A 21608-nucleotide genomic window follows, 5' to 3' on the forward strand; every position below is an offset into this window, starting at 1 on the left:
TTCCAAAACCAATGCAGATACCAGAATAAGTAACCAGGCAGAACTATTCAAAATAACTTTATTTGACTATTCTCTTCATTTACAAGCCTAAATGCATCCTGAAACACATTACTTGCTGTATTGCTTATCAGCACCTCACCCCTTTTCATATGGCAATGGTGAACCATCAGGGACTGTGTCTTGGAAGGGGAATTTCACTCTGCTGTGGCACTGTCATGGAAAGGGTACACCTACCCAGTGTCATAAAACACAGACGCCTGACACGGTGCACACACCTCCTCTTCCTCTTCTTAAAAACCCCTGAGATGAAGCTGATCCAGACTCAGTCATGCTTCAGTTAGCACAAACCTTGCAGCTGTTTCCTGCTACCTAGCATCCTCCGTTGTAATCCACTTGGCATCATGGCCAGACTACCTTAAAGTCATTCTGATCATTACTCCTTTCTTCAGAAATCTAGTGTTTCCCATTCATAGCACTGGTTAAAGTGGTATTTATCTGCATCAAACAGTTCATTCATTTCTTCACTATGCAAAGGAACCCAAACCCATCACGATGCCGCCTGGCATAAGAACAGAATTTGAAAGCTAAGATCGTAAGCCAGATGATTTCTCCCCTACTCGAATGACAATATATTAACACATAGCACCACCTACCTTTCAGAGAAAGGGGAGAAAAGGCTTATTTTCCAGATAAGCCCATATTACGGTTTACTTATAGACTTTACCCATATACTTTACTTAATGGCAAAGTTAAGTTCAAAATAAAAAAAAAAGAGTTAAAAACAAAACAAAGAGGAAAATTTAAATCTCACTTGTTATTATGTAACACTGTAACAGTGTTCATAAATTACCCGGAAATGCTTAATTCAAGTCTGGTCAGCAGCATCCAGATAATTTAATGTAATAAAAAATAATGGACATATAGTTCAGACCATGTGCACACATTCCTTCAAACCGAGTTCACTCTTTGATCTCATGCTATGATAGGATTCTTTCCATAAGTGACAGTTTTCTTACATGAGCCCAATTGTCTCAGAGACACTGGAAATTACTTTTGACCAAAGGGGCAAGCATCTGCACCAATTGTTACCTAATTATTAAAGGAGTCAAACCACGAGAAGCAGCCAGGTTTGTGTTGTTGCCCACACACTGAAATGGCTTCAGCTGAAACAGCCCCTCTGTGCACAGTAGGTGGGGATCAATGTCCTTTGCATTTACAGGAAATGAATGCGCCATGCTAATGACACTGCCCACAGAAGACAGAGTGCAAATATGGCTGCCTCCTGCTTTAGTCCTCAGGTTAGAGAAGGGGGCTGAGGAGAGGGTTCAGAGGGTAAAGCATTTGCCATGCAAGCCTAACAACCTGGGTTTGGATCCCCAGAACCCATGTGGAAGTCAGGCACAATAAGCCTACCTGTTTTCACATGGGGATGGAGACAGACAAGAAAACTGCCAGGAGCTAGCATGTCAGCTAGCCTGGTGTACACAGCAGCGAACGAGAGATCATGCATCAAGCAAGGTGGAAAGCAAGAATCCTCACCCAAGGTTGTTCTCTGCCTTCTGCGCAAGCGCCAGGGGACACATGCCCACACCCACAGATTTAAAGAACTTCAGCCAAACTGGCCTTAAAAATAAAGCAACTTATAAAAGTTATTTTGAAAACAAGTTGAGGAAAGTTTTAAAGAGTACATTCAAAAATGGCTTGTTAAAAATGGATAGCTGAATTAAGTATTTTCTTAGCAAGTGATCTACTGGGGCACTAATTATTTTTGAAGGTTCTTTTGTTAGGGCTATAGTTCATCATGTCATACTTAATACAACTTGTACTGTATAGTCTTTCTTCTGGTGGATTTATGTCAACTGACACTAAGGAGAGCCTTTCTGTGACTGGTGAATTAAATTACCATTCATTACCATTCAATTTAAATATCGTTATCTTGCCAGAGTTGCTAACAGCGAGGAGCTGTTCTAACATTAATGACAATAAAGGACAATTTGGTTCAACAGATGGAATAAAAGAAGGCTATATCCCCTCTGTTCTGCTTCCTAGGTCTTCTAGTCTCTTTTGAAACAAGGTGCCACTCTGTAGCTCAGGCTAGCCTTGAACTCATGGGAATCCTCCTGCCTTGGTCTCCCAAGATTATAGGTGTAAACCATCATGCTGAGCTTATCAGCTATTTTCCTATTTCACATGTCATATTAAAGTAAACTAGAATTTTTTAATTTCCTAACATTTGATTATACAATACAAAGTTGATTACAATGCTTTAACAAACAACACTTTGCATTGAAAACAACACAAACTTACAAAGTGCAGTAAGAGAGAACATAATTTATTTCCACTTATTCCAAGTCAGCAAGAAGAGTTTACTGCTAAAGTTTAGATCAACTGCAGGTTTTCACCGAAAAAAATTCTTCCAGTTCCCTCTGTGAGATGAGTCTCACTGTGTGGCCAAAGTAGCCCAGTTCAGAGCTACCCTCCTTTCTCAGTCTCTCATACACTTGAGGTGACTGGTGCAAACCCAGTCACTGCCCCAACTTTTATGAGGTAGGGTCTCTGAACAAACAACTCTTCTTCCTCTTTCTTCATTTTATTTATTCTTTAGAAGTTCACAGTGTCATAGACATGAAAAATAAGACTGGAAATATATATATAGCTAAGACACCTAGCTTTATATACACAAAAGTTTAATAATGTTGTCACAACCCCTAGTAAAATGTAATCCTTATTTACTAATCCAGAATAAACTAACTGTACATATTAAATTGTTCAAGTATATCAAGAGCACTGCTTATTTAAAAAAAGAGAGGTCCCAATATGGACAGACATCTCTTTGAAGCCCACTCATAACTTCAACACGATTAAGGTAGGGTTCTATATATTTTGTTTAACTTTATAATATCATACATTCACTACTATTCCCAAATTCCAAATGAACCAAACAAGGGATGCGATTTACATCAGTTTAATACCCTTCTATACAGCACCAGAGGTTAAAAATGGATCTGACTAACCAAATGTTCTTTATTAGTCAGTTTATCATCACACATTTCTACAATAAACATACAGGGAAAATGAAGACAGCTTGGGCGAAAAGCTTTCGCCTTATATAAATAAGCATTTCACCTACTTCATACTTATACCAACTGCATATCTGGCTAACAACTACTCAGCAAACGTCTGGTCTTTGAAGACTATGCAAGTCGCATGGGATTCTCTAGGTTTGCTTTGAAACTTTCAAGAAACCTGGTAGCCAGTTCGTCATCAACCACTCGGCTGTCACTTGACATTGTGACAGTTATAAGCTGGTGCTGCCGCAGCTGGGGGTTCCCCTCTTCATCCTCAGTGAGCTTCAGCACTGGTCGGAATCTCCCAACTGCCAAAATACAGGCCTGAGGAGGGTTGATCACTGCAGCGAACTCATCGATGCCAAACATCCCCAAGTTGGAAATACTAGAGGGGGAAAAAACTGCTGAAGGTAACATGGCCCAAAATATATATATTTGTACTTTATCAAAAAATTGTAGTGTGCTAATGAACTTTATATCATACTTCTTAAAAACAAAGAATATGTTTAGCAGCATACACATGAATATTTGTAACTATTTATTATCAAACTGTCAGTACTAACTGGAGGTCCTAATCAGTGACATATTTCAAGGAAAAGAAATGTAAAGTGTGACTAGTAACAGAAGGATTTCAGCTGTTACTGTAGTCTACACAGAAGAGCCAAAACATTACACAGAAACACAATTAGTAAGTGAGTTTATGTTTCCAGGCAAAAGGTCAGTATCATTATATTATACATAAGTTAACATTTAACTGTGAAATCTAAAAATAGTATCATTTAGCATAATGTCATAAGAGAGTTATCGGGTAGTATGTGTAATGAAAATCTATGACCTCTACAGAGATAGAATGAAGAGGAACTAAAGCATGCAGAAACACTCAATATTGGTTGAATTGCCAAATTTAATGCAGAATCCCAATCAAAATCTCAGCTACGCATATGTTGTGTATCTGTCTGAAAAGTGACAAAGGACCCCTAAAATTTGTTGGAATATGAAGAGCCAGAAAAGATAATCGTGAGTGTGAACAAAATTGGGCGGTTTCTTTACCAAACTACGATAGTTGTGTTATAGTGCTCACTGAGCAAAAGCCAGGCAAACAAAGAAAACACAACAGGGAAGCTGAGCAGGAAGGACAGCCAAGTCACCTTCCCAGTGCTATGGGAGAAAACTTGCGGTATACAATCCTGGGCTGATTTCATGTGTTTATGGGAAAGAAAGATCCCTGAATCCAACTTTAGACTGCATGGAACTCTAATTCCAGACAGACCATGACCTAGCATCACATGGAAAGAGAATGGCAGTGCCTCCCAACGGCAACCCAGAAGACAACCCGGGAGAGCTTCACTGGAAAGACCAGAGTTCCTGCCAGAGGAACCACATGGGCAAAAGGAATTCTTTAAAATGCAGTCTCAGTTCATTAAAACAATACCAGGAGAGTCAGAGGCATGGAAGAGGGATCTGAAGTCACCTGTCCATGCGTCCTACGGAGGCTATGCATCTGCATGTGCTAAGTCCTACAGGCTGGTTTCAAAAAGCAGATGGCAAGACTTTAACAATGCCTTTATCTGAGGAACACAACCAGGTAAGCAAATAACTGATGAATAAACAGGTGGTCATCACTATTCACTGGCATGTTCCTGATGGCAAAAAGCACCACTAATGCCCCCCCCCACAAGAAATGGTAAAATTTAAAGCCTAACATTAAAATGTTGTCAAGTACCCAGAACACTAGGACTCCATACAATAACAGGAGTGTAAATCTGTATAACTATTTTGGAAAATGCTTTGGCAGATTCTATCAAAGCTTTTAATCTATGAATTCTACTTTTAGGACCACACAATAAAAATATGCACCATAAGACATGGTAAGCATGTGCACGGTGCCATATTTGCAAGAGCACCAATCTGGAAAGAGGTTTAATACCTATGGGGAATAAGACTGACATGGATACTAACACAGAGGTTACCATATACTACAGCATCAAACAAATGACTGCTTCAAACAGCAATCACAGTGAAACTCTCAAGAACATGACACCAAAGGGCTAGACAATAAGGATTACTGTAATTATACAAAGTATTATTTATATATCTTTTAATTCTACAAAGATTAAGCACCAAAATGAAGCTATAATCATCTTCACAATGGCATTACCTTTGAAAGAGGGATGGCAGGTATTATAGCACTTTTAGAATTTGTCTAGCAGGTTTCCTGACTTTTGTCACACACCCCATCCTCCCCTCAAAGAAAGAGAAATGACATTAGGAAGGATAAAAAGCGGCATTTGGATATGTTCTGTATCTTCACATTATAAAATATACAGGCTACGCTGAGTATATTTTATGTTAGTGACACTTAAAATTAGTGTTGGCAATGAAAAACTATCATAGGTTCATTATTTAGATGATAATAATAATAATAAATCACAAGACATGAAATGGTTGAGGTTTATAAAGTAATTAAAAAATAAAAATTTAAGACCTGGAGCATCATTTTATGATTGCTAACAGCTAATAAAGAGTGTTTATTTCACAATCAATAGGTCCCTCTTGCTGTGATAGGAAAGCCGAACTACTTTGAGCAACACTTTCACATGTCCTGCTATTTAAAGTACATGATATTGGGCCTGCATTTTTAAAATGTCTTAAAACAAATACACACACACACACACACACACACACACACACACACACACACACACACACACACCTGACATCGACTGAGTAAGTCTTACTCTATTTAAATATTACCTAAAAGATCCTCCTTGGTACTCCTCAGGTAACAATTTTCCATCTCTTGCTTTCTTTGACAGAACCTGAAAAAAGAACAGAGCACAACAACAAAATCATGTTTTAATTAACAGTGCCGCTGGACATATTTGCACAGGTATACTCTTGTAGTTAAGGGCAAGTGTTAATGTTTAAACACTTGTCTAATGCAATTACAGGAAGCTTGAGGACAGACAATCTGAGAAGTTAAAGCTCAAGGAAATCCCTTGTGAAGCTTTCAAGCTCTCAGTTTGCCATGTACCAATGCTGTGCAATGGCTCCTTGTATTCTATACACGATACTTATAAGCTGCCTATAAAGCTTTCCCCTTGTACCACAAAAATATTAAAGTAAGCATTCTTGCCAATCCAGTAGGTTTTGGAGAAATTATAGTATTGTACATGTCTTGTTGATTGTAAGGAAAAGCCTATCTCTGCCTTTTGATGAAGAAATTAGCATAGCACAGGACCTAGGGTTTGCTACTATATATAAATATAATTACACATATAGTAATACTAACTACATATAATATATATGTAATATAGTAACTCTCTGTAAGATATATACAAACAATGCAGTATACTCTGCATTGCTTGAATTTGGTTGGAACTTGCCTTTAACCCCACACTGACATCTTAGGGATGACTTGGGGTCATGAAGTGAGTAAGTAGCATTGGTCTACTTAGCCACAGTTCCACAGATGGGTTTACAGTGACCCACAAGCCCTTGAAAAAATATTATCAAGTTTTATTAAAAATACAAATTTACTGAACAGCTAATTCATTCCAAGCACTCTCCTAGAACTGGATCTATGGCCATGGAACAGGATAGTTAACATCAGATAACAGAGAACCTGAAAGGTCAACAAATGAACACGTTACTTTGCAACAGTGAGGCAACGGGGTCATGGAACACAGGATAGGAAAATGTGCAAGCCACGGATGCTACAGAAGGCCTATGAAGGCAGCACTGGAACAAATACAAATATTGAGAAAGAGCCAGTCAAGTAAGGGTCCAGGAGAAGCTGTATATTGCCAGCATGAGTCCTGAGTCAACCTGCCCAAGATCCAGGGCCCTCTCAAAGATGGCTCCCACTTTCCTAGGCAAAGAGTGCCAGTCTCCTCAGAGCCTGCTTACTAGATGCCTGAAGCCCTGATCTCACATTCCTACATGGTCTTTACTGCTTATTTGGTGCATGACTGGTGAACTCAGGACTCTGTTCTTAACTTTTTGTCTCAGGATCTCAATTCTGAGTCTCGAGATTTGTCTAATAGCCACAACACTGTAGCTGTATAGCTGCATTCCTTTTCTTCTATGTAGCCAGTCAAGTCACTGTCGTATGTGTGGTGTAACTGTTGATTCTTCAGGTATTTCCATCTGTTCATTTCTTTAATATGGATATGTTTTTGTTTGCTTGCTTTTTAAAAAAAGGTTACTGATTTAGAGGAACAATGGCATCACAACTACCACTAAACAACTTAGTGGGAAGTATAAAGCTTAGCTGTTGGTAGCACAGGCTCTATTCTAGAGCCCAGCTGACAGGGTTGAAAAAGAGACCCATCACATAACAGCACAGGAGCTTACACAAATTATTTAAATATATTCCTTAGCAGTCTCAATCTCATGAAATTATTATCTTGTCCGTCATAGGATGTCTTTAAAGAAAACTGAAGAGAATTAATACATATAAACGGCTTACAACAAAAGCTGACACACAGGGCTAACATGGTGGTATACAACTTTAGTCCCAGCACCTGGGAGAAAGGCAGAAGTAGGTGGATCTCAATGAGTCCAAGGCCAGCCTGATCTACAAAGCAAGTTCCAAGACAGCCAGGGCTACATAGAGAGATCCCTTTCAAAAAAAGGCGGGGGGGAGGGGGAGGGAGCTGATACACAGAATGCCAGATGCTGTTATTACAGTCACTGTTGTCACTGTTAATTATACAAACACCTTTAGAATTCTATAACAAGATTGCAAAGCATTCATTTAAGAGATAGCCATACTAGTCTATATAGTCACAAAATGATTTTACTTCTAGGATTAAAATCATTCTAAATGACTTCGGTTCAAACACAAAAGCATTATACTTCTGAATAAGACACATTATAAAATCTTTACATATAAATGGCAACTGTAATTCCAAAACTGGAATTTAGCTTGCTTACCTTTCCTGAAGGGTAAGGAGTCAGAATTCAACAGAAAAGCACAGGTGAGTGAGTGCATTTCTTACCAGAGAGCTGCAGCTGAGTCACCACAAGTGATGAGATTAGGCACAGCACGTAGTTTAGAACCTGGCTGCCATCAGGTCAAGAACGGCATGCTGACCTGGCCTGAAGCAGCTGTACCCTCAGTCTGCGCTCAGCAAACCTGACAGGTGCTGGGACTACTTCCTCATCTCTTAAGATAAGATTCTTTCAAATGTAAGGACCAGAGAATGATGTGGTATTATATAGTAGTAAAAATTGCCAAATTGCTCAGACCAATGAAGCCGATAATAGTTAAAATTTAATGCACACTAAGATGGGTAAATCCCAGCTCTACAGATCAGTAACTTCCACTAGCATTTTAAAAAGTTATTTCAACACTCGATCTCATTTCACCTTCACAACACTGAAGTACATGTTTCTCAATAGTGCTGAAAATCCTGGGATGAATGAAGTTCATGAACAGTATTCCTTTACCCTGTAGCTTTACTTTGTGGATGGCACTTTAGTTACCCTGTGGTTAACCTATAGGCTGAAACTATGAAATTGAATATGCTAGACATGATTAGTAACTTTGAAGCTACATGTTGTTCTGAGGAGCATGATGAACACATGGAGCTATCAAAGCATGCACTGCCTCTCTGATTCAGTGTTTCATGCTGCATATACTACCTGCCCACAAGACACCGAGCAGCTCTCTCCACAGGATCAATGCTCATGTTCCATAATTCACACTGTACTTAAAAATGTTTCCAATGGGCAAGAGTAATGATGCTGGCAATTTTATTACATGATACTGATATATAACTGTTCTACTTTGGAGTTATTGTTTATCCCATACTGTGCCAATTCATAAATTAAGCTTTGCACAGGTCTGTCTGTACAAGAAAAAGTACACATAGATTGTTTTGTGGCATCTATGAGGAGGCCTTGGAATGCATCCTTTGTGGGCAAGAAGAAACAACTTAACCAAGAAAACCAGTCTACTAACTTTGACTTTTAAACTGACCTAGCTAGTAAACCTTTAAATTAAGAAAAATAGTTGCATCTTAATCCATATAGATATATGCTGCAAATCTTTTCCAAGAATGAAGAACTAAAAATGTTAGACCCACTAAATTCACCTTTAATTATGCATAATTCTAAAATTTCAAGTAAGATCATTTTTTATAGCTTTATGCTTAAAAACAGTGAGCTCCCCAAGGAAGTCTTAACCTCGGCCAACTATCTACTATATAACTTGTTTTACCAATCAGCATAAAATACATCTTTGCTACAGCAAAAATGAAAATAATCAATCGAATGAGTATTAAAGTTTCAGTGTGAACACTTCAAGACCTGTAATACTTGTGTGAAGAAATGCCCTTGAGAATTAGGGTGGCTGCCAAAGCTGACCTGCATGCATCATGACTTTGTAATGTGATATGCTTTACTGACAAAAATTCCTTCATTGGAACTTCAAAAATTGTTTTTCAAGAGATTCAAGAAAGCTAAAGTATCTTTGCCTCGGCTTCAGTGGTCTTAATTTACAACTTTAAAATTTACCTGAAATACATTGTTGTGCTGGCTAGTCTATGTCAACTTGTCACACAAACTACAGTTATCTGAAAGGAGGGAACCTTAATTGAGAAAATGTTTCCATAAAACCTTAATCTGTTAATTAGTAATTGATGGGAGAGGGCCCGTTGTGGGTGGTGTCACTCCTGGACTGGTGGTCCCGGGTTATATGAGAAAGTAGGATGAGAAACCCAGTGAGGAGCAAGCCAGTAAGCAGCACTCCTCCATGGGTTCTACATCAGCTCCCGTTTGCAGGCTCCTTTGCTGTTGATTTCCTGTCTCGACTTCCTTCAATGATGAACAGTGCAGTAGAAGTGTAAGCCAAATAAAATCCTTTCTCCCCAACTTTTTTTTGGTCATGGTTTTTGTCGCAGCAACAGAAACCCTAACTAAGACCATCTTTCATACTAAATTTTGGACTTTGAAAAATTAAGGTTTTGTCCAGAACATGAATGAAGCTGACCTCTAATTTGGCTATACATTATTTTTAGACATTTTGAACTTTAAATTTCCTTAAAATAGGCAATGCCTACATATGCAAAAGAAACAGCTGAGCTCACCACTTCTCCCCACAAAAACCACAGTGCAACCTAATCATGTCAAGAATTTCGGAAGGAGGCTTGAGAGATGGCTCTATGGTTAAGATTGTGTATGGACCGCTCTTGTAGAGGACTGGGATTCATTTCCAAGCACCTACATTCACAACTATCTACAACGCCAGTTCCAGGGCATCTGGACACCTTCTTTTGGCCTGAGGGCATCTGTACATGCCCTCCCTAACATATATATATACACACATTAAAAACAAAAAAGCCTCAGCAGGTGCCAAGATGAAAGTCCACTCAAATACACGTCTGGACACATACCTTCACAGAGTCAGCGATCTCCTGTACGCCCTTAGCAGCTGCATCTTTTATAATTGGTGTAATTAAACCTTTATCAGTTGCCACAGCCACTGAAATGTCCACAGAGGGCAGCTGCTTTGGGCCTTCTCCATCCCAGCTGACATTAACCCCAGGCATTTGCTGCAAGTAGGAAAGAAACATGCTATGAAGGAAGCAGTTTGAGATTAAGGTAGTCAGAGAAATATGACTTACATTATTGTGCATAGTAATACAGCTGGACGGAAGGAAATACATAAGACTTTGATTTGGGAAAAAAATGGCTTGGATCACCATTGATCACTGTTCATGTTTGAGAAGAACAAACAGTTTTCAGCAGTATCACTGAGACAATTCTGATGATACACATGTTTTGAACTATGTGACAAATAGGAACTTGAGGGGACAACGTAGCAGAAAACAGTAGTGACATTCAACTACTTTCCTTTGTCAAAAAACTCGTCTTTTTAGCACAACTCTGTAATACATGTTAGCAAGCCTTCAGTAAATGAGTCCTCTATCTAAAAGAAATTTCCTGAGCATCACAACAGGAGATAGACATTACAGGTGCACAGTTACAGATTTAACATAAAGAGAACTACCCTGAAGGATGAAAAGAATATACAAAATGACTAAATGCCTGGAAGGTGTGTGTTGATGCTGTTGAGTATCACAGGACAAAAACAGTACAGAGTACAGAAATCAAAAGCCAGCAGATTGAGGCTGGTGTCCAGGCATGCCATCTACCAAGGGAAGATCAGCCTGCCCCCACTCTGTCTATTTTGCTGTGCTTGTGCCACTCTGCTAGGATGACTTTCTCACTCACACAGATTCTCGTTTTACTCCTTTATGCTGCAATTAGTCAGCTATTCTTAGAACTTCTCTGTACTGTCCATTCACAATAATGGCACATTGTCAAAACAGTAAAAAACAAGTCCTAATCCCCCCAAAAGATCCCAAATTATTCAGATCATACAAAATACAGAAAACAAGGGGCCAGAGAGATGGCTCAGGCCGAGAGCTGATACTGCTTTTCTAGAGTGTCAGGGCTTGATGCCCAGAGTCCCATCAGGTGGCTCAGAGTCACTTGTAACTCCAGCTTGAAGGGATCTGAAGCTCTCTTAAGGACTCCATGGGCATACACACACATGTACAAGCCCATGTTCAGAAACACACACACACACACACACACACACACACACGCACGCACGCGCACACACACGGAAAACCCCCAACATGGAAGGCTATCTTGGAATTACATTTAATTAATAACTATATAATGAAGACCCACAGGATACAATCCAAATTAAATTCAAAACAATATTCATAATCTTAGCCCTTTTTACTAATTACTAAAATGAATTCCACATTCAAGTTTTCTAATACAGACCTAAACAAAGGAAGAAACACTAACAAAAGGAAATGGAAACACAGGTCTGCAACAATACAAGAAGGTCATTTAAAACGTCTCAGACAACATCAACACTGAAGAATCGCAGGTTAACACGTTTGGGAAATTGCACAATGCGGGTAACACATTTCAAAAATGAAGAGAAGGCTGAAAATCAGGTAAATAGTAACTATGACGGTGAATGAGAAAGCACTAAGATCTCATAAAAAAAAAAATCAACCAGATTCAGTGAATTCTATAAAACTCTAAAGATAAAGCAAAGAGCCAGAATTGATGTCATCAAGTCCCAACAGGGCTGGCGAGTGACACGACAACGCAGAGCAGACACTGCATGGCATGGTGATCCAGTACCCAAACCAAGCAGAACTCCATAAAGTCACAACTGCAGAAACCATGAAGGCCTTTGTTACCCTGTCACTCATCGTCACTGCTCAGACTTACTCTTCACTTAGTACAACAGAGGACAAATTAGCGTTTACTGAATAAAATGGTCTTTATTCTGCTATAATTACGTTGGGAATCCTTTTTATTCCAGTTTCCTTACTTGTAAAGCAAACAAAATTAAGTAACAGGATATTTTTAGCAATGAAGTTGTACACATCTTAAGTCAAGAGACATTTAGAAGCCATAGTTATTTTGCTTTGGCTACTTACTTTAAGAGTAACAGCTGCTGCTCTGATGATAAAGTCATTCACTGAGACTTTAACGTCATCTGAAAGAAAAATAAACATATTCAAACTGGTATTTGTAACACTAACCCTTATGATTTCAGCTTGCAGATTATGGACAAGTCTGGCATACAGTGATGAAAAAACACCAGATCTATATTTGTTTCATGAAGCAGGTCTCCTTGCTTTAGTAAAATGTCCTAACACAGTGGAAGTCATGGATGCAAAAGCTCACTATTCTAGGGCTGAGTGAGGTACAACAGCAGTAATCTGCATTACTATGCTCAGGACCTTGCATTCCATCTCAGTGGGATTCTTCCCCACTAAAGTTCACCTCTAAGTCTTGAGAATTTCCTTTTTTACTAACAGAGCATACAGCAAAAAGAATGTAAGACAAGTATCTTTAAGCACTAAAAAGGTGCTTAACTGGAATCTGCTTTTTAACTCAGTGCCAAAGGATACAGCGACTTCCAAAGATGAAGTGATGCTGGCAAGGTCTGAGCACGAACGCTGAGGATTTCTGTACATTTATGGCAAATCCATGGGGCTAAATTTCCTTTGCAGTACACATACTATTTCAAGGGCAAATCTGGGTCCCCTCCCTTTTCATGTCACTGACCATAACTAAACGTCTGACTTTTCCCTTTGCTTCTGCCAATGGGTATGATGGCACCTGAGAGGGCAAATCACACCCCTTTCTTTTAAAAATTTGTAGAAAGACTTAAGGTCACGATCTAGTGAATAATACATGGAAAGAAACATGTATCCTGTTACTGCAGCATCATGGAATTCTCCATGAACAATAGTTCACTTCAAAAGTATATGGGAGATTTTAAATAGAGCTTAGACAAATTGTACCGGCCTGTACATTGCAAAATCATGCAGTAAGAGTCCTCTAGTCACATAGCCAGAAATATATAAACATTCTGTTTGGTGTGTTTAAAACCTCCCCTAGGAGTAGAAATCTAAGTGCATTTCCAGTATTTGGAAACATTATAAGGACAACCACAGGCTAAAGATTTAGTCTGTACAAATCCAGACATATGGTAGTCTTATTGGCAACTCATTCTATTTACTTTACCTAGCTCCCTCAGCTGCTTCTATAGGCATACAGTGACAACCCAGAATCCTAAGGCCATAAGCCCCGGCCAGTGACACAGCCTAAATCCACAGCGCTCACCTAGAATTCTGCCCTCATCGTACTGCAGTCCTTAGAACCAGCCTGCACACGATCACTTTCTTCACCTTGCACTTACTGGCATCATTGGTTGCCCAGACTCTCCTGGTCCTTCTCTCTGACTACTCACTCTTAGCCCCTCCTCCTACTGTTCCCATGCTCCAGACAGGAGCTTTCAGTTCCATGGTTCTGACACGTTAAGATGATGATAACTTCCCCCCCAATTCCACTTCTAACTTTCATGTTCAGACTGTATATTCATCCTCACACAACATGGTTCTATCTCCAAGGTTCTATCTCAGATCCAACATGTGCAAAGGTAACTTCATCAACTATTTTTATTTTCAATTCCTAACTATAGGAAATTTCAAGCACTGATGATAGTTACTACACACATAGTTAAGAAACTGAATTTGGTAATGTTCACCTATAACCCTATGTAGAGAGTGCTAGGGTTAGGATGATCATGATTCTCTGTGGGCTACAAAGAGAACTTATCTGAAAATACCAAACAAACCCCAAGTATCAGTTAAAATCCCTCTTAAATTCTATCAACATTAAAAAGAGAATCCTATTCTCCATAAAGTAAAGGAAGAAGAAATATTTGCCAACTTTTCTACAGGATCTGAAGACAAACCCCGTGAACACAAGCAAACCCAAGGAAAGAAATCAGAAGGGCAGTATTTCTTACGGGCAGTATTTGCTATATAATTATACATATACAGACCAGCTGAGAACTTGCAGTACTCTTATCCCAGCCTCCTGAATGCCACTGACACTCAGCCTATGCAAAGATTCGTAACAAAATGTTAATAAAACCAAACAGCACATGAAGAAGCTTTGTGTGAGGAACATTGCATTGATTTAACAACTGAAGTTCAATCAATGTAATTTGGCATCTTAACCAAAAGGGAAAGGTTCTCTCAAAAGATGATTAAAAACTTTTTGACAAAAATTCGGTATCCACTCATGCTTAAAATTCTCAGAATACAGAGACTGGGAATGTCCTCAACCTGAAAAAGATTTATAGAAATCTTACTATAAATGTTAAGGAATGAATGCTTCTCCCCACCCAAAACACAGGAACATATAAAGAATATGGGCCTATACTACTGACATTTGTCATGGTACCAAAAACCTTAGTCAGTGCAATAAGGAAAGAAAAAGCAAATGGATTGGGAAGGTTGAAATAAAATCTACATGCTAACAATCCACACCTCTCTGAAACTTTATTTTGAAATGAGTTTGGAGAGATAATTCAACTTAATATCAGAAAATATGTTTTAAAGTACAATTTAAAATTGCATAAAGAAGGGTAGCACCCACATGATGTCTAAAATGTACTTATCACCCAAGGCACTCTTAAATCAGTTAAGGGTTTTATTGAGATCTTTGTTTGTCTACCTAGTAATATCAAAAGGAATTCAAAATTAAGATAAGCATTTAGCCTGAGACAGTCTGTCCTTACCAAAACAAAGCAAACCAACCAAACAAAACCCACCAAGTTACGGGAAACAAAACTGCTAAGCTTATTTTTACTTGTGAGAGTAACCACCAGCCAGTAAGTGACACCATAACACCACTGGCATGGCTTTGTGTGGCGGAGAGTAGGAAGAATGTGAGGTGAATGGCAGGATGGAAACATCACAAAGGAGATTTTTGGAAAGAAAGCAAGGAAGAATAGAAATCCTTATTGTACAAAGTAATAATCTGTGATTAATTCAATATTATGCACCCACTCTATTTCATGTAGGAAAAAACCCCATTTCCTTCCCTACCCATCCCTGTGCTAAAACAAGCCAGAGTAGAGTATGAAATGATTCAGGTTATGAGATGATTAAAAGTAACACAAGGTGCATTTTATAGAGGACTTGATCATTAGGTTAGCATGCACTCTGCATTAAGTAAAGTCTACTTTACTGACCTTTGACCAGATCTCGCCTAACTTTTAAAACTGCTCCAAGGTCACAGTCAGCAGTGGCATAGGCATGAGGCACAGTGCTTTTTGATTCAGTCAACCTCTTGGCAATAACTCTCCGAATGTTGCTAGCAGGAATTTCAGTAAATGTGCCCTGCAAAAAAGAAAACCCAATTTGTCCACTGAAAGGTAAGTAGAATGGGAGAAATGAATAAAATACCTATCTGAAATCCAGTCTTAGAGACCTAATAATTTATGACATAAAAGATTAATTTAAGGAAAGTACTACTAGAAATCTTTATAATAGGGAGAATACAAGAAATCTAAGTATCTGGCTTGAGTTTACACAACTATAGACAAAAACAGCAAAATTTAAATTTCAGTTATGAATAAGCTATTTTGTATTACCATGTTTAAGATAGCTAGAAATAAACCAATCCATCATCACCATGTACATATGTACAATTTTTGTACACACAAGTACATACAGATATGTTGAGTATGGGAGGAACATATCACTATATACATATGTACAATGCATATATATGCACATATACACATGTATGTTGAGTATGAGAAGAATACAGAACTCTCTACCTATCCATCCAGTCAGCCTGTAGGCAGATTTTGTTACAAATGCTGCCTATAGGCAAGTCTTATAAAAATGGCATATTGGGGGCTGGAGAGATGGCTCAGAGGTTGAGAGCACTGACTGCTCTTCCAGAGGTCCTGAGTTCAATTCCCAGCAACCACATGGTGGCTCACAGCCATCTACAATTCAATCTGGTGCCCTCTTCTGGCATGTAGGCAGAACAGTGTATGTGTAATAAATAAATAAACCTTAAAAATTAAAAAAAATGGCATACTGTACAAAAAGACAACACATTATATAATGGATAATCAGTCACAGAGCATACATTTTTGTGAATTAAAAACAATCATGAATATATTATTTCCTAGGAATTTAAAATATAAAGTATAAATGAGAAAATAAAAACCTTAATATAAATTTTCTTGTAGAGGTATGGGTGTCCAATTACATTTAATCTCTTCCTTACCCTTCATTCCATTCTAGGATGGAATTATAGCCACCAAAGGATAATTAAAAACCAAAAACCAATAATTTATTTTTCTTTTACAAATGATATTTTTAAGGACACTTTCTGCTAGCAAAGTGTTCTGATCACATAGAATACTTGCTCTCTATATCCTGTGATGAAAGACTTATCTTCCTACTTTGAAGAACTTAGATCTGACACTACCAAATTTTTTGTTTTGTTTTACAAGACAGGGTTTCTCTGTAATGTTTTGGAGGCTGTCGGTCCAGCCCCGCCTCGAACTCACAGAGATCCGCCTGCCTCTGTCTCCCGAGTGCTGGGATTAAAGGCGTGCGCCACCAAATTTTTATGCAGACAGTACAATGTTAATGTGCATAAAAAAGTTGCCCGTGAAACTTAGTCCTCAGTCCTTTCCAAGCATGATAATGAACAATCTTCTCAATTAGTGAAAGTAGTGTGCGTTTATGTCCATAATTTTAAGGGACACAGAGAAGAAAAATGGGGTAAACAGAAGAAGAAAAACACAACAACTGTGACACTGCTTGTCTCTGAGGAAGAAAGTAGACTGTGTTGTATGGTAAATTCTAAATAGCTCTTCATCCCCTCAACAAAAAGCAAATATACCCATAAAAAGGATCTACGAGTTATTTTTACATTCAAGGAAAATGCAATGGCTACAGCACACATGTACTGTACTGAGGGGGTTAGAATTCGTGGTAAAATGGAACAGAATCACAGCTCTACTTGGAAGACAGTGCCATATAAACAATTCCATTTGTGCCAGCAAATCTATAAGAAAACCATTTGGGGTGGTGTCTACATTTACAACTTTAAGCTACTGTCTAAATGGATTGATAAAAAGTAGTTATAAAGCACACAGTGCCTGCTTTTATTTTCTTTCTCATAAAACCTTACTGAGAAGACCTTACCGCTGCATTAGGTTGCCCAGGGATGGATACTGGCGGGATCATTGGCCTAGGGTAAGATGGCCCAGCTGCGGCTTGAGGAGGCACAGACGCCGACAGAGTAGGGGCTGGTCTGGATTCCGTAATCTTGCCCATCTGTTTCAGCTCAACTAACTTGAGCGCATCTCTGGAAATGAGAGGAATATAAACGTAGAAAACAGTGCTGAAGGTGTAAGAAGAAGACAAACACTAAAAACAAATACTACAAAATCTAAGCAAGTCTTTCCTCTAGATCAGTGGTTCTCAGCCTATGGGTCTTGACCCCTTTGGGGTTGCATATCAGATATCTACATTACAATTCATAGCAGCAGAAAAATTACAGTTTTAAAGTAGCAATGAAATTATTTTATGGTTGGGGTCACCACAACATGAGGACTGTATTAAAGGGTCGAAGTGTTAGGAAGGATGAGAACCACTGGCCTAGATGGACTTCTGATTCTTTTTAGGTATCCAATGGATAGTCATACATTTTCAAAACCCAATTAATAATTGGAATTTATAATAATTAGAGCTCACTGGGCATATTTGAGATAATTCTTTCCCGAATAAAGCTTCTTGCTTCACTTAGTATCTTATTCAACATGATGAGCAAAATTCTGTGATAGGTCTATTTGATCCTAGAGTGTACCCCACAGAACCCCTCAGTATTGGGTTAAAGACAGCAATTTTTATTAATAAGTAAACTTGTTTTTTATTGGGAGACAAGTGTCACTAGTTAGATGAGCAATGTAGTAATTAAAACATTTTACTCTATGTTCATGTGAGAGTTGTCACATGGCATTAAGAAAGTACCATGTTCACAAAACTTATGGCTTTCATAAGAATACTTGCTAAATCATTATCACTTTGAATGAAAAATAAATGAAGGACTTACAGACCCATGTTTCATACTACTTTGTGAAACAAAGGTACATTAGTTTACAGACGGATATAATTAAGACTATAAGATATGTGAAGTCCTGAGTTCAGTTTGCTAGGTTATAGTTAGCTGTCAACTTGACACTGCCTAGAGTCATCTGAGAAGGGAGTCTTAATTAAAGGATTGTCCAGGTTGAACTGGCCTGTGGGCATGTCTGTGGGGGACTATCTTGATTGCTAATTGATATAGGGGGCCCAGCCCACTATGGGTGGCACCAGTCCTTGTACAGGCATTTCTGTGCAGGTGTTCTTGGAATAGTTTAGATGAGAGATCAAACTGACAAAGCAATTGAAATGCTACATCATTCTGGATTCCTAAAACTGAAAGAGTGGGGGAAGAGTAGGAAGGTGAGCCAACCCAGTGTCACAGGTTATGTACTCCCATCAGCTGGGTGGGAGAGGTATTACTCCTAATTTAGACACATGTGGACTCAAAACAGTTAAACTCAGTGTCTAACTCAGTCTGTCTCAAGCACCCACTCAGTCCAGGTACTGGAAGAAAAACGTTCTTAGACGAGACTCTTCTTTATTCTACATAGGAATCATCCATCAGTCACACGGAGAAACAAGAGCAATGGAAATGCACCCTTACAAAGGAATACAGCAGAGTAATGAGACGGAGCAATGAGTGAGAAGACTTAGTTATTTTAAAACAGACAGCCTGGGCAGATTCGGTGTTTATGAAGGATGGTGTAGATAGGCAGGTTAAAGGGCTGGGAGAAGGGTGTACCTAGGCAGAAAACATGTGGCTTCCAAGAAGATGAGGTTTCTAAGAGAAGGAAGGCCAGAATAGAAATGTGGTGAGCAAGGTGCGGAGGAAGGCAGCTGAGTACAGCTAGGGTTGAGAACACTTGGCTATGTCCAGGTTCAGAGCCAGCTGCAAAGCCTGTTTCTACCTCTCTAAAAGCAGTGGACATGCTATGCAAACTAAATAAAATGAAAGCAGAGCTGTCTCCTAAGAACAGACTAGCTACGGATTAACCCACAATGAGCAGAATGCCAGTACTGACCAAGGAATTGGAATGTGCCTAATCTAAAATTACCAGTAGGACCTTCTGACAAGGGCCCTTTACTCACCATACACAAAGTCACAGAAGAATAGCTGTTGGCAGTGCTGCTTCTTACAACCTGGAGATGGTGACAGAGTGGCAGAGGAAGTGAAGGGGAAAGTGTCCCAGGGAGTGATCTATGGACCTTTGGGTTTTTTTACCAGCTACTTGGAAATCAATTTTTACCCATAATATTTATAACCTAAACCCAAATTGTGTCAAGGTCAAGGATAGCTGATACAATTCCTGGAGACTGATGTCATGAGCCCAAATGCCATCTAGATGAAAATGTAAGCACTGATATAAAATAAAACCTACTGACTCAGAATGACACCTCCCAGAAAGGAAATTTCCCTTACAGTTCTTTAAGTTACAGTCCAACATTATAGTCCCTTCCCATTTTATGTGAAATAATTAAATACTTATCTAGCAAAGTGTATTATCCCCAAATACCAGACACAACTTCTTACATAGATTTCTAGCTTTCTCAGTCATCAGATGAAAACAAACACAAGGACATAATAAACATCAAAAAGGCTAGTACCTGACTCATCAATCTAAAAACAACGTGGGTAGTGGTGTTAACTAGACACAGCCCTATCTCCCTGTTGGCATGACTGCCTTATCAAGGAAGATGTGAGTTGGTTTTCCTTCTGAAGTAATTAAGATTACTGGGCAAAACAGTACTTGGTGAGGAATAAAAGTGAAGAGGAGCCATTAATCATAAAAAAGTAGAAAATAATTCTGAGTAGTGATTTGTAATAAGCTTTTATTACTGATTTTACTATTATATAACTCATGAAGTGTAACTGTTAACTGTTGTTTAGTAACAGTCAACAATTTAGCTGCTATAATGCAGAGATGATTTTAATTTCTGCCCATTAAACAATTAATCAGATTAAACTGAAAGCATTGACTGGGCATTAAAAACTCTAAAAAAGGAGAAAACAAATGAATTGCTTGGGAAAGTAGCTCAAGTAGAACTTTTCCCACCCCTCTGGTGCGTCATCAACTAATTTTAAAGACTATTACTTAAAATTAGATAACTGCCAACAAGACAAGATTTGAAGCTGTGGTTGACATGAACAAAAACAATTTAGTCCAGTTCTGATTTAATAGTCATATATACCAAAGATATTAAGGCGAAGATTCTAACCATGCTCACGAGCTTCTGACTGTAGCCTGGCACTTGTCTGCAAAGAGTCACATGGGCAGGTGGGCTGATGACTCTATGCTTCCTCACAACATGTATCTGGAACACTACCTTTGTTTTAAGATTAAATTAAAAGTCAGCTCTGAGCCTGTGCTCTTTTCCACAAATACAATGGCTCAGCAGTGCGGCTTAGTGGCCAGTGTGGGGACACCAGACCTTGAGCAGAAACCCACTTCCCCTTCGGCCTGGGAGCAGGCAGCTGTGAGATAATGTTTACTGAAAACAATTCAGTGCTATAAAGCTCTTGATAGGGCTCAGATAAGGGCTTGCTCACTGAAACACCATGACTTTGACACCCCCTACGGCTAGATGCTTCTTCCTGTTCCCCCTGCTGTGTCTCCCCGATTCTGGGGCCAGAGATTAAACCACCAGCCAGGAGGGTGAGAGGTCTGGGAGAGTTGTTGGAGAATTGTATGTATATGGATGGCAGAAGTCCTTAAAAAGGGAAGCGTTTTTTCTTGGAGAGATTTCTCTCTCCTAAGCGGACTTGGGGTCTCCTCCTAAGCGGACTTGGGGTCTCCTCCTAAGCTGACTTGGGGTCTCCTCCTAAGCTGACTTGGGAAGCATAAAGTTTTCTTAAAGCAACCGACCGGTCTCTGTGTCATCTATCCCGACCACCTTGCTACATTCTCGGATGCAGGCTGCACAGCAGGTGCGACAGGCCAGAATCAGTGCCATACCACTTGTCCTGTGTCCTTGATTGAGGAGGAATGGATGGGAGATGGCACACATCATTTCCAGGACATGT

At 39.1% G+C, this 21608-nt stretch overlaps 1 protein-coding gene and 1 non-coding gene across 3 annotated transcripts in view; one reads left to right on the plus strand and one right to left on the minus strand.

Moving 5' to 3' along the window:
* Positions 1-2316: 2316 nt before the first annotated feature.
* Pdhx (pyruvate dehydrogenase complex component X) overlaps positions 2317-21608 on the minus strand; it is a 68087-nt gene continuing 48795 nt past the window's right edge. For both annotated transcript variants that reach the window (XM_040745931.1, XM_005064855.4), the window contains exons 6-11: positions 17645-17807; positions 15664-15811; positions 12548-12606; positions 10469-10627; positions 5823-5887; positions 2317-3453 (exon numbers count right to left, since the gene is read on the minus strand). In XM_040745931.1, the coding sequence (XP_040601865.1) occupies positions 3195-3453; positions 5823-5887; positions 10469-10627; positions 12548-12606; positions 15664-15811; positions 17645-17807 (853 nt within the window). In that variant the 3' untranslated portion in view covers positions 2317-3194. The remainder of the gene's footprint in view (positions 3454-5822; positions 5888-10468; positions 10628-12547; positions 12607-15663; positions 15812-17644; positions 17808-21608) is intronic.
* LOC121140585 lies at positions 5245-5305 on the plus strand. The gene has a single exon (XR_005877509.1). It is a non-coding gene; the product is annotated as a U7 small nuclear RNA (small nuclear RNA).

This window comes from Mesocricetus auratus, unplaced genomic scaffold, assembly GCF_017639785.1.
Source record: "Mesocricetus auratus isolate SY011 unplaced genomic scaffold, BCM_Maur_2.0 Super-Scaffold_100004, whole genome shotgun sequence".
In the NCBI taxonomy this organism is placed as follows: Eukaryota; Metazoa; Chordata; class Mammalia; order Rodentia; family Cricetidae; genus Mesocricetus; species Mesocricetus auratus.